Source organism: Periplaneta americana, chromosome 4 (genome assembly GCF_040183065.1).
Source record: "Periplaneta americana isolate PAMFEO1 chromosome 4, P.americana_PAMFEO1_priV1, whole genome shotgun sequence".
Lineage (NCBI taxonomy): Eukaryota > Metazoa > Arthropoda > Insecta > Blattodea > Blattidae > Periplaneta > Periplaneta americana.
The window spans coordinates 205,498,454-205,515,392 of record NC_091120.1 but is presented as its reverse complement, the minus strand read 5'-3'; the positions used below and the strand labels follow the sequence as shown (position 1 = coordinate 205,515,392).

Below are 16,939 nucleotides of genomic sequence, written 5' to 3'. Positions count from 1 at the left end.
TTCACGCTCTTTCGAGTTATAGTGAAACCATATGCAAAATCTAACACTACATTTATAAAATAAATTGTGTTAAATATTACAAAGAACACTGTGAATTAGAAAATTGCCTCTAGATCAAAACTATGGAGACGACAGATGTCCGTCTTTGACATTAAACTACTCATATTTTGTCGAACACACAACACTAAATCCACGTATGCATTCAGCACGAGAAGCTTGGACTATTCCATAAACTCATTTCTTAAACGAGTATGAAACTCAATTGAACTAATTTTCTCCACAGTGAGGAATTTAATCACAACTCTCTGGCTCACAGTAATATCGGAAACATCGACCATTTTCAACAACCATTGCTTCACTTTCATGTGATGTACAGCATTGTTACCCCATATGGTGTAACCAGCGAACAGGGATTATAAAGAATGGACACTGAGCGAATTTTCCTGTGTTTTGTTTCTCTGTGCGCCGGCGTTTAGTTCCACTTTCAAGCGCTAGAGGTTAGTGTAATCGAGCATACTGTGACAGCGACGTGAGAATCGAACTCACGACCAGCGTCCCGCATGAAAGCAGATCGCACAGGCTCCACGGAACATTGAGTGACGTCGCGCGGTGGAGAGAAGAGAGAGGGTGTATTACGTCACGCGACGAGTCTGCGCGCGCAGCTGCTACTTAACGCAGTGAATGTGGAACGACCTTCTCGACTATTCCAGAAGTCTGTTGATGTAGAGATATCGAGATAATTCTCTACACACCTGTAGAAGGTTCTCGCAACTATGATTTTGCTATAAAAGAGCAGGCGCCAGCGAACTAGACAGAGTTTCAGAGTTTTCAGTTATTCAGTCAGTGAGAAAGCCAGAGCAAGCAAGCCAGCCGGAGTTCGACTCGAGTGTGCGTCCGCATCTGCGTCAGCATCCGAAGGCCTGAGTTCGAGTGCAGTGGACCGCAGTTGGAGGGGCCTGAGTTCGAGTGCAGTGGACCGCAGTTGGAGGGACCCGAGTTCGAGTACAGTGAACTGTCTCTGAAGGTCTGTGGTTCGAGATACCGTGAACTCGAGTGACTGAGATAGAAGAACTGTGAACTGAGAACTGGTAGTTCTGATTTGTAAATAGTGCTTTGTAAATATTAGTTAAGATTAACAGTTAATTGTTGTTCGTACTAGTCCAAGTAAATTGTCATTGTCGTCGGTGGAGTGCTATAACGAATACTGTGTTGAGTGAAAATCCAATTGTTGACGAGAGCGTTTAAGGCGAATTGTAGAAAGGAATTATTGTTGTGGCGAATAAATTACATTGTTGTTACTAAATAAAAATTCACACTGGTGTCAGAATCGGGATATTATCGACAATGGAGAACCTACAGCAGATCCTGCAAGCCATCGCAGAAATGAAAGCAGAAATGAACAAGCACATCAGTGAGGTTAAGAACGACATAAGTGATGTGAAAACGGAGATGAAAAGCGACATAAGTGAAGTGAAGGGCGACATAAGTGAAGTGAAAACGGAGATGAAAAGTGACATAAGCGAAGTGAAAACAGAGATGAAAAGTGACATAAGCGGAGTGAAAGGCGACATAAGCGGAGTGAAAGATGACGTCACTACACAAATCGAAAGTGTTTCGGCCCACGTAGATGGAATTGTCGCCATTGTGAAAGACGAACTTAAGGCCGATCTGGATAAATTAAACCAGAATTTTACAACTATAAACGAGACAGTAGCCGAGTTGAGACAGGAGGTAGACCATTTCGACGGAAAAATCCGCGATCTCGAGCGTCGTCAAGAGCAGACGAGTGAGGTGATGGACCGACATGCTGAAGAAAACAAGCACATTCTCGCGTTGGTGGATCGCCAGGCTAGAGAACATAAACAGATAGTTGCCGAGGAAGTTCGACGTGCCATGCAAGAAGTGGCCACAGAGTTGAGGACTCCATATAGTGGCCCTGCGGAATCATCGCCTTCAGCCAGACATCACAACGTCAAGACGCCGAAGTTCGACGGTACGACGTCTTGGGCGATATTCCGTCGCCAGTTCGAGGCCATCGCAGAGCACAATGGGTGGACGCCGGCAGAGAAAACTACTCAGCTGCTGGCCGCGCTTCAGGGACAGGCTTCAGAGATTCTTCACAGCGTTCCAGAAGATGGGACAGCCGCTGAGATAATGGCGGCCTTGGAGGGACGTTATGGTGACCATCAACTTGCTGCAGCATTCAGGACCCAACTGAAAACGAGGGTCCAACAGTCAGGCGAGTCCCTGCAAGAATTCGCGATGGCGGTGGAACAACTGGCCCATAAGGCCCTCAGGGGCCTACCTAATGACTTCATCGCTGGAGAGGCGGCCTACACCTTCGGCAGCGGAGTTCGAGACCCCGAAATAAGACAACAGCTACTCCTGGCAGAGCATCGTACCATCAACGCAGCTCTGGCGGCGGCCCTCAGGATGGAGGTGGCCAAGTCGGCGGCGGGAGTCTCAGCACCGCACTGGATCAGGAGCGTCACGGCGACGGATGCTGGGGGGCGCCAACCGAAGCCACCCGAGCGGCAGTCAACGGAGCGGCGGAGACGACGGGCGCCCACCTGCTGGTCCTGTGGCAAACCGGGACACTTGAGAAGGGACTGTGACCAATCCGGCCACAGGCAGGAGAGAGAGGTGGCCGACGTCGAGGAGCGCCAGCAGTCAACGGAGCGGCGGAAACGACGGGCGCCCACCTGCTGGTCCTGCGGCAGACCGGGACACCTGAGAAGGGACTGTGACCGATCCGGTCACAGGCAGGAGAGAGAGGTGGCCGACGTCGAGGAGCGCCAACAGTCAACGGAGCGGCGGAGACGACGGGCGCCCATCTGCTGGTCCTGCGGGAGGCCGGGACACCTAAGGAGGGACTGCGACCGCTCTGGCCACCGGCCAGAGAGAGAGGTGGCTGACACCGAGAGGAGTCAACAGTCGCCTGAGCAACGGGGACGACGGGTGCCCACCTGCTGGTCCTGCGGTGAACCTGGGCACTTGCGGAGGAGTTGCGACCGACCTGGCTACAGTCAGGAGAGAGAGGGGGCCGATGCTCGGAGGAGCACGTCGGCGCCATCATCACCGTCCCCTCGGCTCGTCCTGAAACCGGTCGACAGAAGATGCGACGATGGGCTGATTGCTGAAGGACGGATAAGAGGCCGTCCATGCAGAGTACTGGTGGACACCGGGGCGATGCTCACTATCGCCAGACCAGACGTCGTGCGTGGCCTACCTGGGAGGACGCCGCTGCGCCAATACGAGCTACGTACTGCTTCAGGCGAGAGCTTGCCCATCCAGAGAGAGGTCTTCCTGGACCTGACCTTGGGGAAGAGGAAACTGGAGATGTGGGTGTTCGTCGCCAACATCACCGAGGACGTCGTCCTGGGACTCGACGCCATGCGGTTACTCGATGCGACGGTGGACGTCCGGCGCCGTATACTCCGTCTTGGTCGGGATGAAGTGTTCCTGATGGACGCCGAGGACCAACCCGTGGCCAGCGAGCTCTCCGTGGAGGGCCAAGGGGAAAAGCAAGATGGCGCCCACGCTGTACGAGTATCGCTGCCCAGCCAAGCCAAGGATGGGGTGGCGCCACCATAAGGAGGGAGCAGCCGGAGGACCCCAAACGTTGGACCGACTAGCAGCCTACCAAGGGACTGCCCGGGACGAGCAGCCCTAAGGAGGGGGCAATGTGACAGCGACGTGAGAATCGAACTCACGACCAGCGTCCCGCATGAAAGCAGATCGCACAGGCTCCACGAAACATTGAGTGACGTCGCGCGGTGGAGAGAAGAGAGAGGGTGTATTACGTCACGCGACGAGTCTGCGCGCGCAGCTGCTACTTAATGCAGTGAATGTGGAACGACCTTCTCGACTATTCCAGAAGTCTGTTGATGTAGAGATATCGAGATAATTCTCTACACACCTGTAGAAGGTTCTCGCAACTATGATTTTGCTATAAAAGAGCAGGCGCCAGCGAACTAGACAGAGTTTCAGAGTTTTCAGTTATTCAGTCAGTGAGAAAGCCAGAGCAAGCAAGCCAGCCGGAGTTCGACTCGAGTGTGCGTCCGCATCTGCGTCAGCATCCGAAGGCCTGAGTTCGAGTGCAGTGGACCGCAGTTGGAGGGGCCTGAGTTCGAGTGCAGTGGACCGCAGTTGGAGGGACCCGAGTTCGAGTACAGTGAACTGTCTCTGAAGGTCTGTGGTTCGAGATACCGTGAACTCGAGTGACTGAGATAGAAGAACTGTGAACTGAGAACTGGTAGTTCTGATTTGTAAATAGTGCTTTGTAAATATTAGTTAAGATTAACAGTTAATTGTTGTTCGTACTAGTCCAAGTAAATTGTCATTGTCGTCGGTGGAGTGCTATAACGAATACTGTGTTGAGTGAAAATCCAATTGTTGACGAGAGCGTTTAAGGCGAATTGTAGAAAGGAATTATTGTTGTGACGAATAAATTACATTGTTGTAACTAATAAAATTCACAATACGCTAAGATAATAACTGAGAATAGAGTTGACACACAGGATCCAAACATCGCCTACCTTATTGGATAATCCAGTGATGCTTTGCTTCAAATAAATTCAAGTTAACAGCTTTTCCTTATTTCTCAGTGACAAACTAGTTGTAATAATAATATTTTATATTTCAGATATAATAAATTATATTATAAAATAATATAATGCATTATAAAATTAAGTATCAAATTTGTTTAATATTTGTATATAATATAATATAGGTATATGGTTTTACTTCTCATAAGAGTTTTGTTTTTTCCATTTTCAGCGCTATCAAATCATTACATATTTTAATTGTTGTTGGGGTCAACGTCTGAACTCTCATTATAAAGGAACTCTAGAGTCTAGACATTACAGTTAATGACGGATTTATTATTTTATGGATCCAATTTATTTCATTTTAGTACATAATGTACCTAGATGTATTAATTATATGTGTTATACTTCCGCTGTGTCGACTGCTAGCTGGTGTGATGTCAGCGCCAACTCTAGGGAGAAAGCAGAATCTCACGCTCTAGCTGGCTTGAAGGTCATTGAAATCAGTCCGGCTACATCAAAGGTACCGACGCGAAGTGTCCATACTTAATTACCTATACGCTGGTGTAACTAGAGACATCTTCTGATCACTAAATGAAATTCACAACATTATGGGTTGGAGGATTTGAAAGAATATAAGAGGAGCCATCACTTTCGTACCAACCACAGACAGACCTGATGCTGGAACCTAAAAGTGCTAAAGATCTCAGTTAACAACACATTGCTGAAAAAGCCAAGATTACCAACTGTTAGACTGAACAGAAGAAATGTGGGATGTCAACGAAGAGAAGTCTCGAGAAATTGGAGACGAAGAGCTATAATAACTTGCAGCACTGACCTCTCTGTGAAGACATCGTGGTCCTCGGTGGTAATCTCTTCCTTGAGCACTGCCATGGCACCCCAGGGCTCCTGCACCTCCTGCCAGACAACACACATCAGACCTAGTCAAGCAACGTGGCCACCGCGTTCCCCACACCACACTCACCTCAGCTTCACACTTCACCGCCGGCCGCTCCTCATAGTCTGGCTCCACTTTGATCCTGCTCACATCCACCTCCAGGAAGTGTGGCTCCTGCCAACAAACAATCCGACTGTACCAACCTTCATGCTCAAATTAAACCTGCATATAGCATGCTGTATCTGTAAGAGATTTGACAGCAATGTGTACGAGGATAAACTGAAAGTGAACAGAAAATGGTATGATCTGGAGTTTTGTCTGAGGAATGAAAATCATCCAGAATTTGGACTAACGAGAAGAACGAAAGAGGACAGTGGACATATTTCAACTTTGCAGAGGGAAGCAACGAGAAGGCAACAGAGAGTCGACGTTAGCTACATAAGCAGAGGGAAGGAGCAGAAGAAAATCATTCCTACTTCAAGGACGGAACAAGTGATTGTCGCAGATCAACACATGGTAACAGGAGCGAATAGTAATGAGTTCAGGAACCCACATTCTGACGTACGAGGAAGTGTAAAGATGATGGGACAGCAAGGAGAAGACAACAGTAACGTGATCATGCAGCGTAAGCGGATTCCTAGTCTCCATACCATGGCGGTAAGGTTAGCGCACTCCAGAAGGAATGCTGACAATAATGGAAAAAGCAACACGGACGCTAGAAAAAAGGCGAGGGGTGATAAAAAGAGAAACCAAGAGTCAGGAAGTGATAGGGAAGAAAGTAGTGAAAAGAATAAGGGTGCAAGTGTAAGTAGAAATCTAGGATATGAAAGTGAAAGCATGGGGGGGGGGGAAATAAAAGAGGAATAGAAGAAGAAGAAAGAAATAAAAAGAAAGACAGAGAGAGAAATAAGGCAGAGACGAAATGTAAAGAAAGGTCAGAACCTGCGACAGCTGAGGATATAGCAGAGATATTTGATACGTTTAAAAAAATGTGGGGATGTGATCAAAAAAGTGCAAATAAAGTGAAACTAGAAAAGATCGAGAAGTATAGGGGAGAGAGAAAGAGTGTATATGCAGATGTGTAGAATAAAATATAAGTACTTATAGGAAGTGAGAATAGTGACAATGGATTAGGTGTAAGCAGAATAGTGAGAAAGTGAAAGTGAGCGCAAATAGGAATGAGAGAAAATAGTGAGAAAGGGTTAAGAGAAGTGAACAAGTGACAGCATAAAATTAGTACTAACATTTGAATGTTGGAACAGTAAATGAATATAAGAGAAAGATAGGAGAAAAGGTCAAAGAACAAATAGGACAAATAATTCGATATGATAATTTATAGAGAAAAATTGAAATTGAGATTTTAGTGAACAGTAGTTAGAGGAAAAAGGGGGTGTGAAAGGAGTATGGAATATTAGATATATTAGGATTAATGAACAAATAGAGAATAGCAATTGAAATGTAGCAAAAATACTGAAGGGGAGTTTGACCAAATAACAAAAAAGGTACATAGTGTAATTGGGAGTATCTGTGTAGGCGTGTACTGCAAATAATGTGTTATTGTAATAATATGTTAATGGTGGCACTGGATACAGAAATGTGAGGTACACCATTACATGTAAAGAAGTGCTGTGACCAAATATATCATATCATATGTTTTGAATAACACAGACCATTTGGAAATATCTGGCGGGGAGGGGGGAGAAGAACTGTTCTTTTAACACTAAACACATCAAAACTATTATATGCAACTTAATTTTCAGACATGAAACAATATCTAATGTCTATTTACTATTTCCACAGTAAGTGCGTGAGGACTTATGGCTTTAAATATCATCTCCACGGCATCAACAGGGGAATGCAGGGGAAAAAAAAGAGAGAGAGAGGGCGGAGGGGGTGGGTGAGTGTGTCTGTGTTTTTTATCTGTTTAGGTGGAAAAGGTAAGATTGAACAGTCTTACTATTTTTTACACAGTCATTAACATTTGGAATGTATGGAGGTACTACAAAAAGAGTTGAAAGATTTGGAAAATGAGAATAGGGGCTTAAAAATAAAACTTGATCAAATTTTGAATAATCAGAAATAATTAAGACAACAGGTAAACGTAGGCAAGGAAACTCAGCAAAATAGATTTTGACTAATTAACAAAATCTAAGAAAGTCATAGTAAAAGAATCTCCGGTTAAACAAGCGTTGAGGGACTTCCGCCGATTTCGGAATAGACACCGACTCACTTAGGTTAATTTCAATTAAGAAACATGCCAAACGAATTATCTTTGCACCAAAAACGGATGTTCCCTGGACCAAATTATCGTATTTTATGATTATTTGAATGCAACAGAAGTCAGAAGTCTTGCTAAAATCGGCGGAAGTTCCTCAGATTAGAAGATTTGACAGCAATGATTTAATTTGTCAGAGCCAAACTTGAGGCCAATCTAATGAAGTGTAGTACTAGAAAAATATTGTGGAAATTTTGGTAGTCTAGTGTGTTCAGTAAGGAAGTAGGCATAGGTGGGGCGTCAGTCTGAGATATGGACAGAAGAAACTTCATCACCAAGCAGGGAAGGGTTTCGATACAAGCCGAATTGAGGAACGTGATGGGCTTACTGACAAGACAGTGTACTCGTACAAAAGACATACCAGTAGGTACAGCACATGTGATGGAACTCTATGACGAAAAATCCCCAAGTGTGGGTAGGATTTCTGAAGAGCATGACAGACATGTAATTGACTAACTCATGTCAGATTATTTATTATTTCAATGCTGTGTGTCGAATAGTTACCAAACAAGGCGATTCCTTTTCGTTCCCATCCATCTCTTCAGTCAGCTCCTCCTTGATGTCCTCCATCATGCCTGCGAGCCGGATCCCACTAGGTTCCGGTGGTCACAACCTATGGAACATTAATTCTTTCTTTTAGGTGATTTAATAAAAAGGTTTCAGACGAGTGGTCACCCTAGCCTCAGTGCCTTATCAAAAGTCAAAGAATCTAGTGTAGTGATGTCAAAGCAAGCGCATTTTTCTGACCTTGACGTCGTGCGCGGGCATCAAGCGCTAAGTATGGAAAGAGGAAGGTTTTTGCATATGAATAAGCAACCTATTGGATTAAGAAAACTGTGGTGCACAAACTTCATATGGAACGTGAAATTTTATGTCGTTATTTTTATATGGCTTCTTTCTGTTTGATATTATCTATATTGTCTGTAAAACAAAAGTACTAATACCAATTTCTTAATATTGCACTTGTGTTTTAAATCTTAATAACATAATAGAGAGTTGAGAAGGAATATTCACATAAATTCCATAGTAGTACAACTATACTGTACTAAATGGATGATATACATCAATCATAAAGAAAGTGATATCCCAAAAAAAAAAGAGAGCTGAAAACCCAAGTTCAAATCCCGGCACCGGAAAGAATTTTTCTCCGTTCCATTACTCTTTCATCGTATGATGACATGATAAGTTGGAATTGATATTGATGGTACCTTTAGCCTTATAGAAGTAATCAATAAACTAATCAAAACAATATTACAGTACAAAGCAAAGTTACCTAGGTGCTGTATCTGTTTTAAGTGTAATTAATATTCCATAACAAAACTCTTATCGTATTATGCTTTTAAGGTGATATTGGTTAGCAATTTCTTAACATGAGAATAGGCCTATTAAATTATTTTCTCGAAATCTCCTGAAGCTATAGAGCTGACATTTTTACAACACATGGGCACATATCTTTTGCTTATGATGTAACAGTAGTTGCTTTGTTAATTCATTTCTTTAGAAACAATTTCCATGCGAATATTTTAAAAATTTTCAATACACTATCTCCAGTAATACGTATTTACGTATATTATATTTACTAAAACGATCTGTTAGGCTACTAAATAAATAGGCCTATATCTGAAAATTTCACTTTTCTATAAAAAAAGTTAAGAAAATATTTCTTTTGAATAAAAAATTAAACTTGTGAAAAATGAGCACTAAAATTAAAACTTACATTCTTATAATGCACTTATACTTCTCAGGCAAATCTAAAAATGAACATGGATACAGTTTTAATAAGTTCTCTTCCCTTTATCTATTGAATCAGTGCTGGCCATCCCTGAATATAGCTCGACCAAGCGGCATATACTACCTCTTTCGTCTGTCTCATTCCTTTCCGCTATAAAGCTCTCAGGCTCTCCTGAGCTCTAAAGCGCGCGCTTACTCCTATGGGCATCAATTGACATCTCTGATTTAGTGGTTCCAACGTGGCTTTGAAATAAGATGAAAATATTCACTCAGTGTCCATCCCCAAATAAGGTTAAATTAATCGCGACAAGTCTCAAATTTCGTTTATAAGAACGCCAATTCCGCCACTCGGAGCGCTGTTCGGTTCTAGATATTTGTAGCAAACACTTAAATGACATTGATATTTGGGACATTTAAAGGACTCACCGTTGCTTATTAAATGCTTCGTACAATATTTTATGGTCAATAGACGTAATTTCAAAACTTCTGCGTCTCAATTATATTAAAATAAATGGCTGTAATTCTTCATATTAAAATATATTACATGTTATAAAGTAAGACCTTTCTGTTCAATTCATACACCATATCTTTTCGGAAATAATGAAAGAAACTTAATACGTGTTTATTTATTATTATTATTATTATTATTATTATTATTATTATTATTATTATTATTATTATTATTGTTATTATTATTATTATTATTATTATTATTATTATTATTATTATTAAGGTCCAGTGAATTCTATTTCCCTGAATTCACAATTTAATCATTTCTAAGTGGGCCTAACATTTCACTTTCTTTTTAAAAAAATATATTGATGTTGAAATGTTATGATTTTTACTAATGAAAACTGCAGTCACAATGCATGGTAAGTACAATTGTGCAATTTTTCTTGCACACCCTGTAGTGGCGAAATAAATATCTAATAGACCTCCTGATTAATCTGTAGTGAATAGTAATAGCAAATGCTGTAATATTTTAGTTTGCGTAAACAGTTTTTAAATTAGAAGTTGGAATTAAATTAAATTAGAAAGCTAGTCTGCAATATATGTGATTAGAACATGGTTTCCGCATTTGATGATTTCCCAAAACATAAACAAATAGGCTATCTCAGAATTCTCAGTCAGGGACTTTTTTTTTTCTTTTGCCGCTCATAGGCACATGCATATCTGCTCTCTCCCCTGAGGTATTTTCTGTCGTCACTCGTGACATGTCAATTTAATGAAAGCATAAAGAAAAATCTTCGGTACACTATACGGTGATAGCAATTAAAACGAATTAGGGAACGAAATCTGAAGGAAAAACACGGAAATGAAAACAATCAACTTACCAAAGTAAATGAACCATAAGAATGTAGTTTGAAAGCAAAATTTTTAATTGAACAAATCAAGACTTTCGGGAAACAAAATTGTAAATTCCATTAAATCACACTGAAAATCTGGATACTGTTACTTAACAAGTCATCAATAAATCTCAAATAAGATTGTAGTATGCTTGGAATGTTTATAATCTTCGTACTCGATCAGTAAAATCAAAGATTTGGTCAATAGGGCCTTCTCAGAGCACTTCCTCCTCTTTCTCTTTTTCAATGTAAGAGTGAAACAAGATGCAGGAGAAGTTCGTGTATCTCCGGATGACGTCATTGACCGCGACGTTTGAATAGACATCTGCAACCGCTACGATGTAACAGTCAGTCATTGTGTCCATCTCCGAGGAAAGAATGTTCTTATTACCGCAAATGTATGAAGAAATAAAAGCTTTCATAGGGAAAGCGAAATTGTGGGAGACGCAAGTTTCAGTGGGTAACTGTTACCACTTTATTAATCTAAAATTATTACCGAATCAAGACCAGTGTAACAAATATAATGAAATACTGAAGGACTTGAGAAAAGAATTTCAGATCAGATTTAAGATTTGAATAGTTCTAATTTAAAGTAATTGCTTGTGAATTTCTAAGGTGTTTAGGTTATTTTTAATTATTGAAAACATTACGAAATATATTATTTAACTATTATTGTAATTAATATATTAATATTAGCGTAACGTAAGAATACTTACTTTAACAACCAACAAGTTTTTATTGTAATTTTATTATTATTATTAGTATTATTTAATTGAATTGTATTTTATTAAATATAGTATAAACTTAAAAAAAGAGCGATACCAAAAACCTTTATTAGAAATGAAATATTGTTATTGTTTGGTCAACTGTTCGAAGACAGGTCTGAACCTCACAAGTGATACCAACAAGGCACCACTTATCAGTCAACTAGGCCAGGAGATAATGGAGTTAGGTGGCCAGTACCTGGTGCTTAAATAATTACGTAACATGTATGGTTCTTCATGCTTCAGATGTCTTCTTTTTACTCATAGATAGTATATCATTAGAAAATAAATGTATTATTATTATTATTATTATTATTATTATTATTATTATTATTATTATTATTATTACTGCAAACTACTTAAGAAATTCCTTCCGAAAACAACCGTCTATAGTGACAGTACAACTCAAAAGTGCAGCTTTGTGGCATTTCTCTCGCGACAGTTACAACTTAGCTCGTTCATGCGTGTGACATTAATCAGCGATCGGCTACCTTCGGGTACTGCGCTTATCTCTTCAGCTGACTATGTTATTTATACTTGCTCTCTATAACAACTTTTATGCGTTGGCCTTGAGACGCCTGATGTAGAGTATCCACCGCCCACTGAACGAATATTTCACACTTTTATCACTGCCAATGTTGCGCTATAAACCAATTTTCGCAAATCTAATGTAAAAGATTGCCTGCACAAGCAACAAGTTATAGGCCTACTAAATGTTTAGGATTAGTGTAAAACTGGCCTATGTCTCCTATAGTGGGCGGGACGTAAGTAACATTCACCTTAATATCTTCTACAGTTAATTCACTTCATTTTTAATAATAACTTAATGGGTAACGGTATACCACGTAACGTATACTGCAGTCGAAAGCACTGAGAAAAGACACCAAACAGCTGTTTTGCCGTAGGAAGTCGAGTGATTGAACTGGCGTGTCCAAACTACGTAAATGACCATTACACATAAATATCATGGTGTACCAATATGCTCAATAAAGCTTCACTACATATGGACCTACAGCTAACTAGCTTAAGATAACTCTTCCATTTACCAGAACTATTTTCGTTTGAATGTAGTATGTAGTACGTACAGCACGTAGATCACTGAATTGAGTCCGGCACGAGGTGGAAGACCGGAAAGTGCTGTATCACGATTAGAACAACTATCCCTTTATAGTACTACACTTCAAAATTTTGGTTCTAGTGTACAAAGAAAATGTTAGCATATTAACACTATTTCCTCCGCTAAAATATCACAACATGCGAAAATAGACAGGCACTAGAAATTACAACAACAGTTAAATCAAGGAGACCGTGAAGATGAAGGAGGCACTGGAAGGAATGGTGAAGGAGACAAAAATTGGGGGCAGAAGATATCAGATGATAGACGACATTAAACTATATAGATCACAATATGCGGAGAGTAAGAGGAAGGCAGAAAATAGAAAAGATTGGAGAATGCTGGGTCTTCAGTGAAAGACCTGCCCTTGGGCAGAAAACTATGAATGAATTATCACAATGTGTGATAATGGATGATGGAACTTTTGTTCCGACGAATTTTACGTTAATACTTATATTAAAAATTAATCTTCAGGCATTGTGAATCTTTGATATAACTACCGGTAATGTAAATTACAAAACAAAATATCCCAATTATGATCTGATATTTAACTATCAGACTTTGAACTGTAATAGTCCAAATAACCATTATTGTCAGTGCATTTCGAACTAGCGAATCAAGCAATAGACTGAATTTTCCATGCATGTTTATCCCATTCCTGGACCATTCTCCTCAACTACTGTCCGTTATTCAGGAGAAGACGAGCGGAAAGAATGTGACCTTCTTGACTATCGCTGTTGATTATTACAAACATCTCTCAGATAAGCATCCCAGTAGCCAGGTTATTACTCGTGCAGGAAACATGAGTAACAATGCGTATGGAAATTAAAGCTGAGTTGAACAGAAGGGGACCTAATGTTTCCGCTTACTGTAGTAAATATTGCACGTGTTGTCGTACGTTATCTGTTCACATCCCTTCCTCCTCAGTCCGCTCTCGTCTTCTCCTGAGTCACCGATAGCTGAGACAGTCGGGATTACCAGTGCTTCAGTTCATAGTTTTCAGTTCAGTGACTCGTGTGTGTTTATAGGTTATGTGACGATCTGCCAGTTCGAAATGCGCTGAGTAATCTATAGCAAATATTTTTATGTAGACTGGGGTGAGACAGATCGAGTGGAAACTGAATGGATTTGCGAAAACGCGTCCTAGCAATTGCAAGGGAAATTAGGACAGAGAGCAAGTGTCTGTGTAGGCTCCAAGGCGATAAGTGAAGGGATTAATGACCCAATGGGATGAGAGCAGGAGGAGAGAGATTACATGAGAAACTGGACTGAGCAGTATCTGTGGGCTCCAAGCCTGTTGGCCACTTCCCTCACTCTGATTTTCACCATTCCATATGTATGAATATTAGAGACTTTTGAAGGGGAAAGCCAAAAATAGACGTAGGTAACCTAATAGCTACGACATGAGTAAGGGACAAAGCATGACAAAATAATAAGGGGACAGAATCGCCGAAGATGTTAAAAGACTGCACAACCAGTGGGGAGAGGGGGGGCCACAGTCCTCACGAGAGAAGGGGTCCAAACCCTTGCACTGTGCGAATGGCATTCAAGTAAACTCGTCCTACAGTACCGAAGACAACATGCTAAAGCCAAGCTCAGATTTCGTAAGACTTAAATTTGGAAAATGCCGAAATTCGTGTGAGGAGGATATGTAGGTCCGTGGCACATTTATTTCAGGGATCGTTCTTAGCCACTTAGAAAACCCACAGAATTAATGAATGAATTAATTTTAAAATGGGAGAAGAATCATTTAAAAGATACAGCCTTAGAAAAAAAGTATTGCCGCACAAATACTTTACAAGTCCCAGAAAGGAAGCAGTGCGCATGTTAAGAGAACAAGCACCCTGGTTCACAAGAAGACTAGTTGAGGTAATAAAATTAGTTTTGTTTCGTTGTATGTCTAATCATGCGCCCTGCCTCCTTTCTGGGACATATAAAGTATCTGTGCGATGAAACTTTTTTCTAAGACTTTCTAACATCAGAATCGCGTCCCTGCAAGTACTTTTGGAACTCATTTATTTATTTATTTATTTATTTATTTATTTATTTATTTATTTATTTATTTAATCTGACAGGATTAAGGCCATAAGATCTTGTCTTCCATCTTACCAGATACCTGTAGCACATAGAAATAAATTTAATTAAAGCCCTATAGAGGGTCAGCAGAGTCAAAGAACATTGTAGAGCACTTCAGCTAATATAAGAAAAACAAAGTTGGTTAAAAATAACAGTAATAGCATGATAGTGAAAATAATGATAATAATATACTTTGTAATCGTATTCTTTGTAATCACAATTTTTGTAATCATCATTTTAGTTATCGTCTTCTTTGGTGTCATCATTTTATGTAATGTTGTTAGTTTTGTGCCATTGTACTGGAGCACCATGCCCATGTTGTTTTCCTATAGCAGCGGCTGAGTTATCAAGAAAAACGTGATTGTTTCTGCACACGTTCCATGCGATAGAGGCAAATTTCCAGCTAATGTCCATAAGCTGTGTATGGCATAGATTTCTCTGCGGACAGACCTCTGAAGGTCCGTTACCATTTAATGGAATCGAAATAAACAGCATTTGTCTTCACAAAGTATTTAAATAGAAGATAGCAGAAACCGGCACGGGAATCGACTCGAATAGAGTAAATTGAAGAACTAAAATATTTATTCCAATTCCAGAACATAGTTCAGCAGTGCAAGCCATAGTACAGCAGCGTGCGGCGTTGTACAGTAGTGTACGGCATTGTACAGTAGCGTACGGTGTTGTGCAGTAGCGAACGGCGTTGTAGGTAGCGTACGGTGTTGTACAGTAGTATACGGCAGCGTACGGTGTTGTACAGTAGCGTACGGTGTTGTACAGTATCGTACGGCGTTGTACAGAAGCGTACGGCGTTGTACAGTAGCGTACGGTGTACAGTAGCGTACGGTATTGTACAGTAGCGTACGGTGTTGTACAGTAGCGTACGGTGTTGTACAGTATCGTACGGCGTTGTACAGAAGCGTACGGCGTTGTACAGTAGCGTACGGTGTACAGTAGCGTACGGTATTGTACAGTAGCGTACAGTGTTGTACAGTAGCGTACGGCGTTGTACAGTAGCGTACGGCGTTGTACAGTAGGGTACGGCGTTGTACAGTAGCGTACGGTGTTGTACAGTAGCGTACGGTGTTGTACAGTATCGTACGGCGTTGTACAGTAGCGTACGGTGTTGTACAGTAGCGTACGGCGTTGTACAGTAGCGTACGGTGTTGTACAGAAGGGTACGGCGTTGTACAGTAGCGTACGGTGTTGTACAGTAGCGTACAGCGTTGTACAGTAGCGTACGGTGTTGTACAGTAGCGTACGGCGTTGTACAGTAGCGTACGCTGTTGTACAGCAGTGTATGGCGTTGTACAGTAGCGTTGTTCAGTAGCGTACGGTGTTGTACAGTAGCGTACGCTGTTGTACAGCAGTGTATGGCATTGTACAGTAGCGTTGTTCAGTAGCGTACGGTGTTGTGCACTAGCGTACGGCGTTGTACAGTAGCGAGCGGCGTTGTACAGTAGCGTACGGCGTTGTACAGTAGCGTACGGTGTTGTACAGTAGCGTACGGCGTTGTACAGTAGCGTACGGTGTTGTACAGTAGCGTACGGTGTTGTACAGTAGCGTACGGCGTTGTAGGTAGCGTACGGTGTTTTACAGTAGCGTACGGTGTTGTACAGTAGCGTACGGCGTTGTAGGTAGCGTACGGTGTTGTACAGTAGCGTACGGCGTTGTACAGCAGCGTGCGGCGTTGTACAGTAGCGTACGGCGTTGTACAGTAGCGTACGGTGTTGTACAGTAGCGTACGGCGTTGTAGGTAGCATACGGTGTTGTACAGTAGTGTACGGCAGCGTACGGTGTTGTACAGTAGCGTACGGCTTTGTACAGTAGCGTACGGCGTTGTACAGTAGCGTACGGTGTTGTACAGTAGCGTACAGCGTTGTACAGTAGCGTACGGTGTTGTACAGTAGCGTACGGCGTTGTACAGTAGTGTACGGCGTTGTACAGTAGCGTTGTACAGTAGCGTACGCTGTTGTACAGCAGTGTACGGTGTTGTACAGTAGTGTACGGCAGCGTACGGTGTTGTACAGTAGCGTACGGCTTTGTACAGTAGCGTACGGCGTTGTACAGTAGCGTCCGGTGTTGTACAGCAGTGTACGGCGTTGTACAGTAGCGTACGGCGTTGTACAGTAGCGTACGGCGTTGTACAGTAGCGTACGGCGTTGTACAGTAGCGTACGGCGTTGTACAGT

General features: G+C 41.7%; 1 protein-coding gene across 4 annotated transcripts in view; it reads right to left on the bottom strand.

Annotated features, from left to right (window-relative positions):
• LOC138698691 (oocyte zinc finger protein XlCOF6.1-like) overlaps positions 1-12,857 on the bottom strand; it is a 29,841-nt gene extending 16,984 nt beyond the window's left edge. Inside the window, exons 1-4 of one of the 4 annotated variants that reach the window (XM_069824873.1) lie at positions 12,608-12,857; positions 8,225-8,333; positions 5,533-5,619; positions 5,386-5,465 (exon numbers count right to left, since the gene is read on the bottom strand). In XM_069824873.1, coding sequence (XP_069680974.1) covers positions 5,386-5,465; positions 5,533-5,619; positions 8,225-8,293 — 236 coding nt within the window. In that variant the 5' untranslated portion in view covers positions 8,294-8,333; positions 12,608-12,857. Of the gene's footprint in view, positions 1-5,385; positions 5,620-8,224; positions 8,334-12,607 lie in introns of those variants that run through there. The other 3 variants (XM_069824871.1, XM_069824869.1, XM_069824868.1) reach the window with 3 other exon arrangements.
• Positions 12,858-16,939: the final 4,082 nt, after the last annotated feature.